General features: G+C 38.1%; 1 protein-coding gene across 2 annotated transcripts in view; it reads right to left on the reverse strand.

The window, feature by feature from the left end:
- Positions 1-20081, reverse strand: part of lyn (LYN proto-oncogene, Src family tyrosine kinase) — a 108642-nt gene that overhangs the window by 20944 nt on the left and 67617 nt on the right. For both annotated transcript variants that reach the window (XM_060823449.1, XM_060823445.1), the window contains exons 9-12: positions 18968-19150; positions 17710-17786; positions 9476-9629; positions 7016-7147 (exon numbers count right to left, since the gene is read on the reverse strand). In XM_060823449.1, the coding sequence (XP_060679432.1) occupies positions 7016-7147; positions 9476-9629; positions 17710-17786; positions 18968-19150 (546 nt within the window). The remainder of the gene's footprint in view (positions 1-7015; positions 7148-9475; positions 9630-17709; positions 17787-18967; positions 19151-20081) is intronic.

Below are 20081 nucleotides of genomic sequence, written 5' to 3' on the forward strand. Positions count from 1 at the left end.
CTGCTGAAGGGCATCACCTTGCATTTATCTGGCTTGAATTTCACTTGCTACTGATCAGTTCATCTATATTCTTCTGTACTCTAATGCTATCTTCCTCACTATTTGCCACCCACCAATTTTCATATCATCCACAAACATACTAATCAATCCTCCTACAAGACTAAATCATTTATATATACCACAAACAGCAAAGTTTAATAGGAAGAATAGGCAGAGCATGGTGGAAGAACATGGCAGTTTTAAGTGTAATTATTTTAGTCGATGAAGTATAACAGGTAAGGCAGATGAGCTTGGAGACTGGATTGTACGTGGAACTACGATGTTATAGCCATTACAGAAACTTTGTCGAGAGAAGGCAGGACCGGCAGCTCAATGTTCCAGTGATTAGGTTTTCAGGTGAGATAGAGAGGGATGTAAAAGAGATGGGGAGTTGATTAAGGAGAATATCACAGTTGTACTAAGAGAAGGCATCTTGGAGGGCTCATCCAGTGAGGCCATGTGGGTAGAATTAGGAATAAGAAAGGGACAATCATTATGATTAGGGAGGGGTGGGGGGGTTATATTATAGACCTCCCAATAGCCAGTGGGAGATAAAGGAATAGATATATCAGTAGATCATGGAAAGATAATCAAGTGACAGGAGTATTGTTGTGGGTGATTTTAACCTCCCCAATATTGACTAGGACCCTCTTAGGGGCTTAGATGGGGCAGAATTTGTTACGTGCATCCAGAAAGTCTTCTGAAACAAGATGTAGGTAGTCCAATTGGGAAGGAGCCATACCAGAACTTTTATTGAGGAATCAGCCCAAGTGATTGAAGTTTCAATGGGGAGCTTTTTTGGAAGTGTGATCATAATTCTGTAACTTTTAAGATAGTTATGGATAAGGATAAGACTGGTCCTTTGGTGAAAGTGCTAAATTGAGAGAAGGCTAATTATGACAGTATTAGGCAGGAACTGGAGAAATTAGACTGGAAACAGCTGTTTGAGGGTAAATCCATATCTGATATGTGAGAGATCTTTAAATGCCCAACAAGTCCACACTGACCCTCTGAAGAGCAAGCCACCCAGACCCATTCACCTATTGCTCTACATTCCCTGAACACTATGGGCAATTTTAGCATGGCCAATTCAACTAATCTGCCCATCTTTAGGTTGTGGGAGGAAACTGGAGCACCCAGAAGAAACCCACACAGACACGGGGAGAATGTGCAAACTCCACACAGACTGAGTCAGGAATCGAATCCGGGTTCCTAGCACTGTGAGGCAACAGTGCAAACCTCTGAGCTACCATGCCACCCATAAATGTTGAATTCCGTTGGCTTAAGCGGTGTGTAATGTAGTAATGCCTCTTTCAGTAACCAAGAGCTTTCTGAGGATAGAAGAAGTTGACTTTGGGGGGGCCTTAGAAAAATAAACAAGGAAAAGCTGCTGGAATTGGCAGTCAAGCTGGAGTTGGAGCTGCCTCTTTCTGTGAGGAAAGGAGAGATAATTACAGCAATAGCTCAGCATTTAAATTTGCTGGAAACGTCATTAGAATCTTTAGAGATGGCTAAAATTCAATTGAGAATGATGCAGCTTGAGTAGTGGCAAAAGAAATGAAACTGTTTGAATTATGATTAAAAGCCAAGGAAAGAGACAAAGAATTAATTGCTTGAGAATAACAAAAAGAATAAGAAAGAGAGAAGAGATAGAAAAGGAGACAGGAGAGAAAAAAAAAGTTCGAACTTTAGAAATTGGCACTTAGACAGGAAAGTCAGCTTAAAAGGATGGAGATGAAGATTGAAGGTAAGCTTTGTGAGGTTAGAGTGTCCAGTGAAGAGCAAGGAAGTCTTAGTAGGTGTACTGGACAAACTCTTCACTCCACGAGTACATTTTATCCTTGCTAATGATATAGCTGGTTCACAGGTAGGAGTGCTGCCTATTGTGGTTGAAAAGCCAGTGGAAACTCAGGCAAATGAACTATTAAAACTTGCATATCCTGAGATTTTTTCAAACTGTAACAAGGTCACAATGTTACCAGTTGAAACAGAAGACATCTGAGAGTATAGATAAGAATGTCAAAATGGAATTAGCAGAGACCCTGTTTCATCAAATGGTTGAGACAAACCAGGAGCAGATAGATGACAAAGTTCAGAGAAATTGACTGAAGTACAGCAGAAAGATGAAAAACTAAGCCAATTGTATCAAAAAGCATACACAGATGGAGAATCTAGATGTATCTCAGTGTGCTACTACCTTAAAAGTGATATTTTAATGAGGAAATGGAGACCATTACATATTCAAACATACGAGACATGGGTAGAGTTCTGTTGCTAAATTATTCAAGCAAGTTATGGACAACTTAGGATTAAAACAATTCAAATCTATATATCATTCAGAATTGCAGGGAGCACTTTGAGACATTAAAGACCATGTTGAGGGCTTACAGTCAAGACTTAATTAAGGATTAAAGATGAGGTTTCTAAATTCTTGGAAGAGCAGAGTCTGATTAGAACAAGTCAACATGGATTTAGTAAGGGGAGGTCGGGTCTGACAAACCTGTTGGAATTCTTTGAAGAGGTGACAAGTAGGTTAGACCAGGGAAACCCAGTGGATGTGGTCTATCTAGACTTCCAAAAGGCCTTTGATAAGGTGCCACACGGGAGGCTGCTGAGCAAGGTGAGGGCCCATGGTGTTCGAAGTGAGCTACTGGTATGGATTGAGGATTGGCTGTCTGACAGAAGACAGAGAGTTGGGATAAAAGGTTTTTTTTCAGAACGGCAGCCGGTGACAAGCGGTGTCCCGCAGGGTTCAGTGTTGGGGCCACAGCTGTTCACATTATATATTAATGATCTGGATGAAGGGACTGGGGGCATTCTAGTGAAGTTTGCCGATGATATGAAGTTAGGTGGAGGGCAGGTAGTACTGAGGGACTGGGGAGGATGCAGAAGGATCTAGACAGTTTGGGAGAGTGGTCCAGGAAATGGCTGATGGAATTCAACGTGAGCAAATGCGAGGTCTTTCACTTTGGAAAAAAGAATAAAAGCATAGACTACTTTCTAAACGGTGAGAAAATTCGTTAAGCCAAAGTACAAAGGGATCTGGGAGTGCTAGTTGAGGATTCTCTAAAGGTAAAGATGCAGGTTGAGTCTGTGATTAAGGAAGTGAATGCAATGTTGTCATTTATCTCAAGAGGGTTGGAATATAAAAGCACTGTTGTGCTGAGACTTTATAAATCTCTCGTTAGGCCCTATTTGGAGTACAGTGTTCAGTTTTGGTCCCCACACATCAGGAAGGACATACTGGCACCAGAACGTGTCCAGCGGAGATTCACACGGATGATCCCTGGAATGGTTGGTCTAACATACGAGGAACGGCTGAGGATCCTGGGATTGTATTAATTGGAGTTTAGAAGATTGAGGGGAGACTTAATAGAAACTTGCAAGATAATACAATGGCTTGGAAAGGATGGACGCTAGGAAATTGTTTCCATTAGGCGAGGAGACTAGGACCCGTGGAAGCAGCCTTAGAATTAGACAGGGTCAATTCAGAACAGAAATGCAGAGACATTTCTTCAGCCAGAGAGTGGTGGGTCTGTGGAATTCATTGCCGCAGAGTCCAGTGGATGCCGGGACGCTAAATGTCTTCAAGGCAGAGATTGATAGATTCTTGATATCACGAGTAATTAAGGGCTACGGGGAGAATGCTGGCAAGTGGAGTTGAAATGCCCATCAGCCATGATTGAATGGCGGAGTGGACTCGATGGGCCGAAAGGCCTTACTTCCATTCCTATGTCTTATGGTCGAATGGTCTTACTATCCAGATGATTGGGAAAAGAGACTTCTGCATGTATCTTTTGTGATCAGAGATGCACCAAATGAATCAACCAAATTCAGTCCATTTGAATTCGTTTTTGGGCATGAAGTGAGAGGACCAATAAAATGGATTAAGGAGAAATTGCTAAGTCAGAATTCATAGACCACATATTTAGAGTATATGTCAGATTTTCGGGAATGATTAAATAGAGTGGGGGACTTGGCTGGACAGCATTTAAAAGTATCACAGCATATAATGAAATGGGAAGCAGACAAGAAATCAAAAACGCGCAATTTTGCTATCTGAGATAAGGTTGTTTCCAGTGATAGGTGAATCTTTAAAACCAAGGGTTAATGGACTTTATTTAAGTCGTATGCAAATTGAGTGAGGTGAATTATTTGAGAAGGACTCCATGACAGAAAGAAATCTCCGAGTGTGCAAGGAAAGCAAAAGGAGGCGGTGTTGTTGGTTATAGCACAGAATTTAAAATAAAATGCTTCCTGTAGCTTGGTGCATTAGTTTTTAATAAATTCTGTTCAGCCAATTTTGATTTTTTTGTGTATTTATTACAGTAAGTCTTCAATTATTATTAGATTACTAGATTAGTGTGGAAACAGGCCCTTCGGCCCAACAAGTCCACACCAACCCGCAAAAGCACAACGCACCCAGACCCATTCCCCTACATTTATCCCTTCACGTAACACTACGGGCAATTTAGCATGGCCAGTTCACCTAATCTGCATATTTTTGGAATGTGGGAGGAAACCAGAGCACCTGGAGGAAACCCATATAGACACGGGGAGAATGTGCAAACTCCACACAGTCACTCGCCTGAGGCGGGAATTGAACTCGGGTCTCCGGCACTGTGAGGCAGCAGTGCTAACCACTGTGCCACTATGCTGCCCATTATCTTGCCATTTGACCCTTCATCAGCCAGTCACTAGGAATTCAATGTTTTTTTAGAAATTATCATTTTTTATTGGGACTGCAACACAACATAAGCTTTCCAGTATACTAATATGCTTCTGAACAAAGCCTTGTTATGGTGCACTGGAAAATCGAGCCCCAATATTTCTGGAGTCATCACAAAAGTTTATGCAGTTTGCAGAAATTCCCCAATTTATCTGACTTTCAGACTCTGCATGAAAGATCAGGTTTTTGTATCAAACAAGAATAATTATCTATTACAAATAAACATACTTTGATTTTAGATAAATAGTTATAAATCTCTGGTATATAACATTATTAATTAGAACTCAAAAATCCTCCGTACACACAAGACAGATAGACAGAAAAAAAAAAGCCAAACAAGGAAATTAGGCTTTTGGGCAACATAGAAAAACTGTACAGACAGTTTTTGTTCCCAAGCACTGCTGTTGAGATTATCCTTATTACTCTTCTGCTCTCTTTCAGTCATCATTCTCTGCACACTTTCATTGGTTGCTAAGAGACACAAGATATCTATTAAAAAAAACTCTGATTTATAAGTTTAAAAGTCACAGCTTAAAACCATTACAAGAAAGATTAACTGTTTCTTTTCCAGTCTAACGAGCTTTGACTGCAGAGAGCAGAGTTCTCCTGAGCAAAGGAAATCCAAGCACTTTTTGCTTTCTCTCTGTGTAACTTGTTCCTAGCTTGAATGGCTATACCCCGATCACCAGTTTGTCTGTTACCAAACTTCAATTACTGGTTGTTCAAGCAGCTACTGACATTATGCCCTGTCATGTCACTTACTTTTCAAAACATGCACAACTGCTTTTTTTTTATTAAAGCACAAAATTAAAAGACATTCAAAAGTTTGTCTTTACACTCTCCTAAATCCAAAATCATGAAATATTTTGCGGCAGTAGCTAAAATATACCTGAGAAAGTAAGACCGTTCCAGTTGCGGTATTTTTTCTTCAGCACCTGTTTCCAGTTGTTTTGAGGATTATGCTCATAACATAATAGATTAAGTGATTGAATGAATTGCCTCTTTATCAAAAAGTTAAAATCCAGTTATGAACATAAAAAGAACAAAGTGTTCATACTATTAACAGCTTGCATTTGAGTGAGGAGAATGCAGTCTGAAGCCACAAATTTAGAGCCCCACAAAAAGTGATTATTATCTTGCTCTGTGGACACTTTAATGCGTCAAGACTAGAGTAGTGCTGGAAAGCAGCAGCCCCCATTACTGACAAAGGGGATTTGCCTGAGATGTCAATTTTCCTGCTCCTTGGATGCTGCCTGATCTGCTGTGTGATTCCAGCAGTATTCTCACCTTGACTCTAATCTCCAGCATTTGCAGTACCCACTTTCACCTACACGTTTACGTGGCTAATTCCAAATCTAAATGTATGAGGTTATTGATTTTGTGTCATAAGATATAGGATACAAAAGAAAATCATGCTGAAATTGAACCAGATCTTAGAATGTCATTAGAGTATTGTACAACAGTTTTGGGCAATTCCTAACAGAAAGATGAATGCATTCAAGGGAAAAAAAAAGTTCATTAGGATGTTATTATGTATAAACAATTGCAGTCATGAAGAGTTTATACTAAAGGTAATTCTTGAAGTAAAGTATTAGTACCAATGTGAAGAACAAGAGGTGGTTTAATCAAAGTTGGAGAAGAGTGACAATAAAATAACAAATAGTTCTTCATTTCTACCCTTTAATTACACCATTGGATCATTAAACTACTAAGTAAACGTTTGAAAGAAAAGATGAACCAAAAAATGCCTTTTCTGTTTTTTTGATTTAAGTAACTGTAAAAATAAACATTTTGAATCACCGTAGAAATTATTCTATTTAGTTCCTTAACAGAAAGATGAAGATTGCTAAATAAATCTTAAGCTGTTCTTTTGTAACTAACATTGGTATGTGTATAATCCTCCTTTATCTTGTATTTCTTACAATTTCAGTAGCTGTGTTATAATGAATGATATCCTTTGGAAGTCAAATTATGCCTTCTATCACATTATCCCAGTGATCAGAAACTGCTTAGTATGGGTGTTCTTACCTGGATGTAGTTAAAAATGGCACAACACCAAGTTATAGTCCAACAGGTTAATTGGAGGCACACTAGTTTTCGGAGCGTCGTTCCTTCATCAGGTGATAGGAGCGACACTCTGAAAGCTAGTGTGCTTCCAATTAAACCTGTTGGACTATAAGCTGGTGTTGTGTAATTTTTAACTTTGTACACCCTAGTCCAACACCGGCATCTCCAAATCATACTTACCTGGATATGGTATTTTTCCATATGTGACTATTTCATAGAGGAGAACTCCAAAGGACCAAACATCTGATTTAATCGTGAAAGACCCGTAGCTTATAGCTTCAGGTGCTGTCCATTTTATTGGAAATTTAGCCCCTGAAACAAAAAAAAACTTCAATTATATTTTGAGACTCAACTTCCTGCAAAGTTAGAACACTGAAGAATGTCAGAGTATAAAGATAATATAAATACTGATCTATGCATAAATATGATAACTTAGTACATATCTTCTCTTCCACCACACCCTTTTTATAACTTAGAAAAGAAACCAAGGAAGAGAGATTGACAAAATAAAAGTTTAAAAATCTGTACACGTGTCAAAAGAAGTTGGTGGAATCAGACAGGTTATATGAAAACTAAACAGTAATTAAACTTTTCAACTGATTTGTTGTCACAATGTTCATGATGCCATAACTTTGTACAAAATTAATTTCTGTATGCGGAGAAAGTGAGGACTGCAGATGCTGGAGATCAGAGTTGAAAATGTGTTGCTGGAAAAGAGCAGCAGGTCATGCAACATCTAAGGGGCAGCAGAATCGACGTTTCGGGCATGAGCCTGAAACGTCAATTCTCCTGCTCCTTGGATGCTGCCTGACCTGCTGCTCTTTTCCAGCAACACATTTTCAGTGCTAATTTCTGTATGCCACATCATTCTTTATGACAAGGGGCATGGTCATTAATAAAACTATAGGCAACCTCTTCAGGGGACAATTTTACCTATCATTGATTTATTCTTTCTTTGTTATGTGGTATTCCATTTAAGTGAAAGTAATTATTTATTAACTGCTGCCTACAGAATAAATGTTTCAATTAAATGTTTCAAACAGTGATAATTTATTGAAGATATTGATGCCATTTTTTTTTCAATAAAATATATTCAAATTGACCCACACATGAATCAGCTTCAGCGACTGGGTAGTTTTAATTATGCATTCAAGCAACATTATCTCGGCTAAATACTAGTTAAAAAACAAAACAAAAGCTCATTAGATGAAAATCCCCATGATCACGATGTGATCATAAACAAGGAGTTCGAGCGAAGTGTATTAAACTGCATTTGCAATCTTACAGTCTGACCTCATATTTAAGGTGCTAGAAACAATTCTAATTATTTTGAATCAACTTGTCCCGGCATGTTATGACATACCTCCATGGCAGGTGGGACTTGCAGGGACACTACCACTGCACCAGAAGATCACTTATGATAGTTATATGCTCATGCCATCATGATATCCATTGAAATTCAGAGATTTTGTTAAAAATTTGTTAGCAAATGTTAGTCAATGTTTAACTAGCAAAAATTCTTAACTATTGTGCTACATTTTCAAAGTGCAAGTGAGTTAAGAGACTTGAAACAAAGTTTTGTAAATTAACTGAGTTATAATCCATTGGCATCTGCAAAAGCTCGACATCCTTTCTCTAACGAAACGCCATGATCCTCATGCATCAGAGTGTGCTGATACAGACCTCTGCCAATATGTCACTAAATATTTAATCACCTTAAAGTGACTGAAATATAAGGGAATGTTTGAAAACTCAGATATTCTTCTCATAATGTCTAAAACTCAATTCGTAACCAATTTTCCTACATAACAAATCATCACAAATTATTGGTTGAATTGGTGACTGTTTTTATCCTGACATCAAATACTAAAATATAACAAATTCTATCACTTAGTTTCTTGATTTTGTGACAAACAATGCACAGAATTAATGAATTTGTCACTTGTTTGATTATTTAAAATTTTAAAGTAATCAGTTCAAGAGAGCCTGGAAACGATGATTCCAGGACATTAATGCAGCTTGGAGATGGCATATAAACTGAAAATAAGCCCTTAGATTGCATTTAGAATCCACTGAGTGGGAAACATGTAAGGGAAGCACTAAGCCCTGGGAAAATAACATAAACATGCAAAATTACAAATGAGGAGAAGGGTACATTAAGGAAATTCTGCTTCAAATTCCTGAAGGACAAATAAAATGTCACCTGATGAAGGAGCAGTGCTCTGAAAGCTAAACCTTTTGGACTATAACCTGGTGTTGTGTGATTTTTACCTTTTATACCCCAATCCAACACCGCCCCCTCCAAATCAAGTAAGATGCCAGCCATCTTTCAGTTTCCATAAGACCATAAGACATAGGAGTGGAAGTAAGGCCATTCAGCCCATCGAGTCCGCTCAGCCATTCAATCATGGCTGATGGGCATTTCAACTCCACTTACCAGCATTCTCCCCGTAGCCCTTAATTCCTCGTGACATCAAGAATCTATCAATCTCTGATTTATAATTTCATTTTATAATTGAACATTTTAATTATATCTCATTTATTCTTAAACATCTTTATTTTCATGTTTGTAGCCGTTTTATTTAATTAAGCATTTATGAAATTCCCATCCAGTTTCAAGCACAGAGTTTTGAAATGTACCTTCTTTGGCTGTGTACTCATTATCTTCGATTATTCGAGCAAGGCCAAAATCAGCAATTTTACACATCAGGTTTTCAGATACCAAAACATTGGCTGCTCTAAGGTCTCGATGGATGTAATTTTTTCTTTCAATAAATGCCATTCCCTCTGCAATCTATAATAGAATATAATAGATTATTTTAGAAAGGTTCCCTCTTGTATGTTGCAGCAACATATGATACAAATATTACAGATAGTACAGACCTGTTGATAGTGAGAACACAGTGAACCAGGTTAATAGGCTTGAACAGGTTGATATTAAGAAAGTAGATGTGCTGGAAGTTCTGGGAAGCATCAAGATAGATAAGTTCCCGGGGCTGTAGCAGATATATCCAAGGTTAATCCAGGATGCTGCCTGGATTGAAGGGCTTGTGTTATGAAGAGAGGTTGAGTGAGCTGGGACTTTTCACACTGGAGAGAAGAAGGAAGAGAGATGACTTGATAGAGGTGTACAAGGTAATGAGAGGCTTAGATAGAGTAGATAGCCAGAGACTTTTCCCAAGGGCAAAAATGGCTGTCACGAGGGGTCATAATTTTAAGGTGATTGGAAGAAGGTATAGGGGAGATGTCAGATGTAGGTTCTGTACACAGAATGGTGGGTGCATGGAATGCATTGCCAGCGGTGATAGTAGAGCCAGAGACATTAGGGACATTTAAGCGACTGCTGGACAAGCACATGGATGGCAGTAAATTGAGAGGTGTGTAGGTTAGACTGATCTTAGATTAAGATAAATGCTCTGCACAACATCATGGGCTGAATGGCCTGTACTGTGCTGTCCTGTTCTATGTTCTACATTCTACATCTAATAAAGGTAATTTGCATAATCTGCAGTTTCTAGAAATTGAATAAAATGTAACCCCATTGCAAATCTCAGAGGAAGAACTTGTGTTCAATAATATTAATAAATGAAAAGTATGAATGTGAGAATTCCTTGTTTCATTCCAGGGAGTTATAGTGGAATCATGTTTGCTCAGTCTCCTCCCAAGCTGACCATAATCATGTTTGTGGCACAATAGAAAAAAAGGTACCAAAGTTTAGGGCATCACTAATTGTCTCTGCTGATATGGATGCATTGTTCATTCACGTGCAGCTGACAATATCACTGACAGGAGAACTTGACTCATTTTAATACTCCTTCTGCAATATGTGAGGAATCTGTGTCACTTTCAGTATCCAAGGTGACCACATGTGCAGGAAGTTTTCAACTGCAGCTCCTGATTAGTTACATGAAGTAGCTGGAACTCCTGATGGATTCACTATGAGAGCATCCACTTGCTGAGAACATTGCGGATAGCACATTTAGTGAGGTGGTCACACCACAGGTAAGGGCTACACAGACAGAAAAGTGTTGTGTGTCCATCAGGAAGACAAGTGTGGGCAGGTAGTGCAGGAGTACCCTGTGCCCATTCCCCTGTCAAAAGGTATACTGTTTGGAAGCTGCTTTTTTGGGGTGAGAGGGATTGCCTTTCAGGGAAAAGCAGCAACAGCCAAATTTGTGGCACTACTGTTGGTTCTGCTGCAAAGGAGAGCAGCACATCTGTTTGCAAAGCATGCACATTATGCTCCAGTGATATTTAGATCAGCAAATGTTCATTTTCTCAGTTCCCTTTTCATGTTATGGTAGCGGGAAGTTAGACCACATTGTTACTTTTGTCTTTAAAGTGGGTGTGTTTGAACAAATGAAACTTAAAATCTTAGTACTGAAATGGCCACAAATCTTTCTAAAAATATTAAAGAATTCCAGAAACTACTTTTTAAATTTTTTTCTGCCTCAGTGTAAGATCTGCATTTGTTGCCCTTTTCTTTTACTTTACAAAGTAGTTCCACATAATGTAATTCATGTAGTGAAAGCAATCCAATAATATGGTTTGATTTTTACCCCAAAACAATAATAAAACAGCGACATATGTTCCATTCAAGCTGGAGGAGGACTTGGAGGTGCTTCAATTCATGCACCTTCATCCTTGTTCTTCTACATGGCATTTTGAGAGGTCAGAATCATCCTAAATTATGGACAAACAAGCAAGCTAACTAAAACAGAAATGCTCTAAAATTCTAAAATGACATTCCTGCAATCTCTATAGAAATTTTAATATGGTTCCATGGGACGTTGCTTCACTGACGAGTCCATATGTTACCCATCCCTAATTTCCTTGAACTAAGGGGCTTGCTAAACTGGAGGGTAGTTGAGAGTAATCACAGGTAATTCAGTTTAAAATGGGTCCAACTCGGACTAAAATGTGCCCAGCGCAGACTCATCGCTACTTTGGGTTCCCAACGGTATCAGCATCCAGCACAGAATCATGGAGTTGGCAGAGTCAAATTTGGGCAGGTGTAGTACTCAACAGTATTGATGGTATCTGCATTAGTTGGGTCCAGTGAGGATTTAGAGTGGCGAGGGCATCGGTGAAGGTGAGACAGCACTGAAAAGGGGCAAATTTTGTTCCAGTGGCTGTGGGGCAGCAAAGTGATGCTTGTCTGGCCACTAGGCTGATGGGGGAGGAATTAACAAGAAGGACTTTGAAGTTGACCTCTTTATCTTTATTTCTTCAATCTTCTGCCTTTATATTCCATATTTTAGTTTATTTTTCTGGGTTTTAAGATGGCGCTAGAGAGTGACGACAATATACACAACTTTTCATTGTATTTTTGTAAAAAATACATGTGATAATAAATAAATAAAATCAAAACACAAGTTGCCTAGCAAGATTTGAACCTCTGCTCCTAGCTCATTAGCTAGTAACATTACAGTTATGCCATTAACTCCACAAGCATAGAACCCCCACATTCTATGCAGCTCTGTCAGTTTATTGATTTCAAGGATTCTAAATGTCATAAAATTTTATGCCATTCTGGTTCCAAGATTTCACAGTCCTTGACTAACATGTCTGCACTGTCCTCAACTTTGTGAAACCATACAAAAAAAAGTAACTTACTCACTTGAGGGTCTCAGACTGCTTAAGAGCATGGAGCTGATTTCTTTTCATTTAAACTAAGTATTTGCCACCTTGCTCTTAAAATATTGCCTTTCTTGGATGGGGTGGAGGGCAGGGTTTTAGTGATCCTCCAATTTCTTATGGCAACTTGTTGCTTTCAAGAATCCACTGAAGACATAGAACATAGAACAGTACAGCATAATACAAGTCCTTCAGCCTTTGGTGTTGTGCCGATCTTTTATCCTACTCTAAAATCAAACTAATCTGCATGCATGGGATCTCTTGACGAGAAATTTATCAAGGCTACTACCAATATGGTGTTAGACAGATCACTACTGAGCATAGATACATTGCTGTCTGTTGTTCCACCAGGGCCATTGCGGAGAAGGCAATAGGCCTCCTGAAAATGAGTTTCTCATGCTTGGTTCAGTGCTGGGGAAGATCCTTGCAGTCCAGTCCAGAAAGTAATGCATAATCCTAGCATGCTGTGATCTGCACAACAGGAGCTGGCAAAGAGGAGATGTGATGGACCCTGAAGAACTGAGAGAGCAGCAGTAAACTTTCAAAGAGAAAGATCAGAACATTGAGTAGGAGGAACCTCACCTTCAACATGACAAAGTGCTGAAACATTGGATAGAATAAGCCAGACAGGACTTAATTGAAACAACATCTGATAAACATGATTTGGGTGAAGTAAGCATTCATTGACAAGTTTATTTTTACTTGAAAGACAAATCACCGTTGTTTGGTCCCAAAACAAATGCCGCTCTTTTCCGTTGTTTATTTTTTATTTTTGTTTTTTTCAATAAAAGTCAACTTTTTCAACTATTAAATGGCATTTAGGCATAGGTGGTTCAGACATTAAACAATCACAAGATTTTATGCTGAGCTATGCATTAGGGAAAGAATAGCATTCCCGAAGACAGGGTTTTAACATGGCATGGCACTAAGGATGGGTAGCCTGTGTAGCTTGATTCAAGTAGTTGTTGTTATTTGCAATGAAATGGCATCTGTGCCCTTGAAGCTATTCTTTTTTTCATTTCCCTCCCATTAGTTTCATCATCAATGAGTATTCGTGGCATCATTGGTCCACAGTGTGCTTTAAATATGGGACTGGCAGTGAAATCCTGCAAATTTGTCACAATGGCGAGTATTTCTGCCATGGATGGACACACAAAAGAACAAATGAGATTATGGAGAAAAGTTCTCCAAGAAACTCTCCAAAATTAACATTTCTAAAATATTTGATAAAATTCAGACCGGGATTTCTAAAGCTTTGGTTTGGCTAGCATTAGCAGTCTGTCGCAGATAAGAATCTAATCTTAAACTGAGTCTGTAGGTAGCTGTACAGACTGATGTGGTGTCTGCAGGCTGTGTTATACTTTGGCTAACACAACTTTTAAGCTTGTCACTTGTGTTGTCTTAATGCAAACTGAAAATAATTATCATAGGAAATCATCTGAGCACTACATTTGAGTATAATAATAACACTAAAATGAGAAGATATTATAAGGGTAAACGAAAGCATGGAGGTGGGGAGAGATTCAAAACAGTTGGTATAATCGACAATAATGGGGCAAAAAGATGAAGATGTGCTTTAAAATCAAATAAAAGAGATGGGGAAGGGTCAGGCCATTATGGAACGTAAACAAAAAAAAAGGTAAGAATTTAAACTTAAAGCATTTTGGCTCCAAACTAAGGGCATAGGTGACAGTGCCCTTTAAGATAGATAAAGCAGACTTATACAGGATCCATAAAAAATCAGGTAGAAGGCAAAGGAAGACTTAAGAGTTATCAACTGCTTAATTTGGAACATCAAACTAGCATATCCCATTTGCACAATATGTTAACAGACAATATCTTTAAGGACCAAGATCTCGTCTTTAAAAATCAATTAAGAGGTGAGAAATAAATTGAGGTTGAATTCCCCATATAGCAGAAAAATGGCATACCAGGGAAATGTTTTATATTTGATCCAAACCTCAGTTTTACTGAAAGAGTTTTGATGATCAGGATGTAGCAAATGTTTCACTTTCAATATGAAATACTTTTCAGCAGCTTTGCAATTAACTATGGGTGGGAGAGAATCTTGCTTTTCTAATGGTTTAAATAACTTTCTGGAATCATGCTGTATTTTAGGCTGGTTTCAACGGCTTAAAATAAACACTGACAATAGCGAATTTCCCAGGACCACCGGGAAACCACTGCAAAATTCAAAGCCAGTAAAAATTTAAAGCCAAGAAGAGGCATTTGGTCCCTACTGAATGGAACATGCAAAAAAGAAAAATTAATAAGGGATGGCAAACCATTGATGACATTCCCAGGATGCAAGGTTTGTTATTCCCTTTCTCTTCCATTTTAGTATTTGATAGAATTGATGACAGAATATAAATCAGTGAAAGGCTGGAAACTCTGGAGACTGGTGGGCGGCACGGTGGCACAGTGATTAGCACTGCTGTCTCGCAGCACCCGAGACCCGGGTTCAATTCTCCCCTCAGGCGACTGTGTGGAGTTTGCACGTTCTCCCTGTGTCTACGTGGGTTTCCTTCGGGTGCTCCGGTTTCCTCCCACAGTCCAAAGATGTGCGGGTCAGGTGAATTGGCCAAGCTAAATTGCCCGTAGTGTTAGGTAAGGGGCAAATGTAGGGGTATGGGTGGGTTGCGCTTCGGTGGGTCGGTGTGGACTTGTTGGGCCGAAGGGCCTGTTTCCACACTGTAAGTAATCTAATCTAATCTAATCTAATCTAGTCTTTCACCTCCTGACTCTCCTGACCACTATCTACAAGAGCGCAAGTCAGAAATGCAATGGGATATTCTCCATTTGTGTTGATGAGTGCAGTTTTAATAGCACTCAAGCAGCTTTATACATTCCAGCACAAAGTAGCCAGTTTGATTCACACTCCATATTTATGCCTTCAACATTCTATCCCTCTACTGATACACAGGGTCAGCAGTGTGTATTATTTACAAGATGCACTGCAGCAACTCAAACACCCCTTTGATAGCAATTTCTAAACCCATGATCTCTATCACTCAGAAGGATGAGGACAGCAAATGCATAGGAACACCTCAACCTGCAATTTCCTTCCAAGCAGCACACCATTCTGACTTGGGAATATAATCACACAATCCCGAAACTCCCTCCCCAAAAGCACTGCAGTTGTGCCGACACCATGTGGATTGCAATGATTCAACAAGATTGTTCACCACTGGCTTTTCAACAGTAATTATTGATGGGCAACAAATTGTGGCGCAGCCAATGATGAACATATTCTGCAAAAGAACAAACAAGACAAAGGCAAAAATGCAGTGGAAGAAATGCAACTCAAAGGAAAATCTTCCCTGAAATTATCACCAGTCCAAGAGACCCAAAAGTCTATTTAAAACACTATGGAAAATTATTACACTCATTAATTTTGGAAAACATTATTTCAGAAACAAAATCAATATGAAAACCAAAAAATGTGCAAAGCTTGCATGCACAATAATTTTATGAATGCTCATTAATCAAAATAAATTCACTTTCACCATAAATATTTCACTTGACATGCAGAATTTTGTTGTTAAATTATAATATACAAAAACAACAGGAAAAGCATGTAAAAGAAGATTAAAATTTAAACAGATTCGTGTAAAAGTGTTGACCTAATTTGGAATGACGGCCATTTCACTCATCACAATTCTGTCAGCATAAGAGCAATGTTTCCTTTTTTAAAAAATCAATTGCAGAAGTCTGGAAATGGGAAGTATTACTGTGATACATTGACAAGTTCCAAGAAAATGAAGTTATTTTCAAAGTCAAGAAAACCTTAGTAATGAGGAGATATTATCACTGTCAAATGTTAAGTTAAAATTGGAAGGTAAATCGAAGATTAATCTTCACAAATAATTGGGGTGTTCACTAGAATGGCAGGAACAAAAATATTGACATATTTAGGTGTAGTAAGGTGAGTTGAGAGATAGTACTCTTGATGGGGAAGAGAATGGATGTTATCAGACTTTTTTGGATGATGAATGAATTAAGATGTAACCTGGAATATAGCTACAAACGTAATGTAATTTAAATGGGTCATTGGTCCTGATATTTATGGAGATATAAAGGAGGGGCATGGTAGAATGGATGACACCTGGAAATCCTATTAGCATGGAAGTCATGCTAATGTCATCAGAAAAATGAAATGTATAATTTCCTGGGTTGAATCAGCAATTGAAAGGGTGGATAACCATTGAAAAGTTATATATTCAGAAGACAGGAGGAGAAGACGGAAAAGATGTTGCCAGATCATAATGTAGAAGGCTGCAAACAAAAGAAGGTTTCCCAAATGATGGAGGAAACGCTTCTGTTCTCCCTGACTCTCAAATAGTATCTTAAAAACACTATCTTCTTCAGCAAGAAGTTCCCATCTGAATTTACCTATAAAACATTTCTGGAGTCTGATGCCTAACCAGCAGCTGTTAAATTTGAAACAGGTTGCAGTGTAGGAGTTGGGACATGACAGAAAGACAGGTTGTTCTGCTACAATACGTGTTTCATTCACGCCAATTCACTGAAACATGATTGGGGAGACATTGTTTCTAAAGTGCAAACTTTTAAATGTGTGTTGGCTTAACACAATTACATCGCTAACACTTTTAAGCACTGTTTCCAAAGCACAATTTTTCTATAATGCAGGGTTGCACAAGAATGCAACCATTGTGTTATAGAAGAACTACCTGTACACCTCACAACCTGCCAGTGTAAAATGTGTGATAAGTGTCAATAAAATGTGGAGCTGGATAAAGCATATCAGGTCAAGCTGCTTGGCTTTCTCCAGCTTTACATTTTATCGACAGACTTACCCGCATCTTTAATCCTCACTATCTCCATAAATGTATGAGAAGCTCATTTAGGTTGAATTTCACAATTCTACCTTCTCCACCTTCTTACAAGCTTCCGCTTCCAGCCATGAGGTTGGATTTAGGGGCCCAGGGTTGTTTTAATATTGATTCCAATATTAATACTGTTTTGGGAAGAACAAGGAATGTCAACAAATGCAAATTCAGCTCCAATAAATTAGATGTTGAAAGGAAAAGGAAAAAAAAGGCATCTTTTGTGATTTTAGGGCATCCCAAAGCACTTTGCAACCAATTATGTACCTTTGTTTGAGATGCATAAATATAGGAAAGCAATTTGAATTCTTTGTATGGAAGTTTTATGAATTGATCTTCAATGCAGCTTCTTCTATATACAATGACAAACTTATTTTCTTGGTTACATACCTGTGCGGAGAAATCAATCATTTTAGGTAATACAAGTCTTCTCCCTTCATCTGTCTTCAGGAAATCTAGCAAACTACCTGTGATTGTAATAAAAAATAAATTATTTCTCGAATAGAAAGGCTACTATAGAAAAAAAAATACAAAGTATTTCTTTAATTTACAACAGTCATGCAGTTCAATTATATCAGTAAATATTGGTATTTTAAAAGAGTTGAACCCTAAAATAACAGCACATTTGAGGGCTTTTAAATGTAACTCTCTTTGAGAAGAGAAATTGCGCTTCCAATGATAATTTGACAATGATTTGGCAAGGGAATACGAAGCAGTTTTGATTTCTGATCCATTTTATATAATCAGGTGAGGAGTGAAATTCAGATTCTTTAAGTAAAGAAGAGCAATAGAAGAGTCTTTTTTTTTAAGAAGCTACTTTAGGCTGTGTAGAGTTGGGGAGCAGTAGTCAGTGGGGGGGGGGGAGGGGGAAGGGTAGAAAGAGAGTGAATAATAAGGTAAAATGGAGCAGTCTCATCAGTTGAGCCGCTTTGCTCTAATCTGAGCCACACAGCACCACTGAACAGTTACAATAACTTCAAATTCTTTACTATATGACAGATCATTCCTGAAGAAGGGCTTATGCCCGAAACGTCGATTCTCCTGCTCCTCGGATGCTGCCTGGCCTGCTGTATCTTTCCAGAACCACAGTTTTTAACTTTATGACAGATCATTCAATGGTTGATTATCTTATTCTGCAAAGTATTGCGATTAGATACAAATTAGGAAATACAATTTCTGTCAACAAAGATTTTCTTGTTCCTTTCAATAGTTTTACATATCAGTTCTACCTGTTTATAAACGCTGAAGATATAATACATTGTAACAAAAGCAGAAATTGCTGGCAAATACAATGTATTGTACTTTATTATCATACATATTTGGTAATGAATCATAGATGGAACATTTTTTGAGATGGATTATTTGAGTTCAGTTTTACTACTTATTATTTGTATGCGCTCAAAACACACTCACTGCTCCTTATAAATCTTTGAAACAAAAAATGTTGAAGATGAATGAAAGGTAGAATGTGTAGAAAAGTTATTTGAAAATACAAACAACAAATTTACCAAATCCACTGGATTGTTCCATAGTAAGCCTTCTTTTCAAAGTGAAGATTTACCAAGTTTGATGTATACTTGAGATTAATGGGCTACTTATCATCCCCCCAAATAAAAATATTGTACTTAATTCCAGTGTTCACACTGACCATTGGCCATAAATTCCGCAATAATGTAAATTGGATCTCCTTTAGTGACTACTGCATAGAGTCGCACTAATCGGTCGTGTAAGAGTTTCTTCATGAGGTTGGCTTCTTCAAGGAAGGCTTCCACGGACATGCTGCCTGGTTTTAAAGTTTTAACAGCTACTTTTGTAGTATTTTTGTAATAACCTAAATAAAACAGAACAGATAAAATAATGAAAGATGTTGATAAAGGAATTATGATTTATCAATTCAATCAAGAAACTGCAAATCAGTTTAAGTTGATACTTCAGCATAAAATGTACACATTGAAGATAACAAAAAAAGGTTGAAGATGAATGAAAGGTAGAATGTGTAGAAAAGTTCAGTCCTGTATTTCAAAATACAAACAACAAATTTACCAAATCCACTGGATTGTTCCATAGTAAGCCTTCTTCTGAAACTGAAGATTAACCAGGTTTGATGTACACTTAAGATTAATGGGCTACTTATCAACCCCAAATAAAAATACTGGACTTGATTCCAGTGTTCACATTGACCATTGGCCATAAATTCCACAATAATGTAAATGGAATCTCCTTTAGTAACTACTGCATAGAGTCGCACTGGTCAGTCATGTAAGAGTTTCTTCATGATGTTGACTTCATGAATAGTAGACAACACAGACCACATCAAATTAACTTAACTCATCCATCCAAATGACAATCTTTCATTCTAACTCCCCAATACATTAGCCAACTCTTCAATGACTCCAAGAGTATTCCATTTGCTTCCTTACCCAAATGTTGATCAGTATGCATTTGATCTAAATCTTCCTGACATCATTGATATGGACATTTACAGCAGAGAAGAAGGTAATTTGTACTGTTTCTGTACTGGTCAACAAAGATCTGACTACAATAACTCCATTTTTGAGCCCTTTGCACACAGTTCTGGAGACTTTGGAAATGAAAGTGAATATCTGAATACTGCTTAAATGTTGTTGAGAGTTTCCGACTCAACCATCCTTTTAGGCAATGAGCTCCAGACTCCTAACACTCTCTGGGTGAAAACAGTCTGCGTAACTCCCCTCATAGCACGCTGAATCTATGCACCTTAGTTATTGACTATTCAGAGTGGA

This window comes from Hemiscyllium ocellatum, chromosome 4, assembly GCF_020745735.1.
Source record: "Hemiscyllium ocellatum isolate sHemOce1 chromosome 4, sHemOce1.pat.X.cur, whole genome shotgun sequence".
NCBI classification, from domain to species: domain Eukaryota; kingdom Metazoa; phylum Chordata; class Chondrichthyes; order Orectolobiformes; family Hemiscylliidae; genus Hemiscyllium; species Hemiscyllium ocellatum.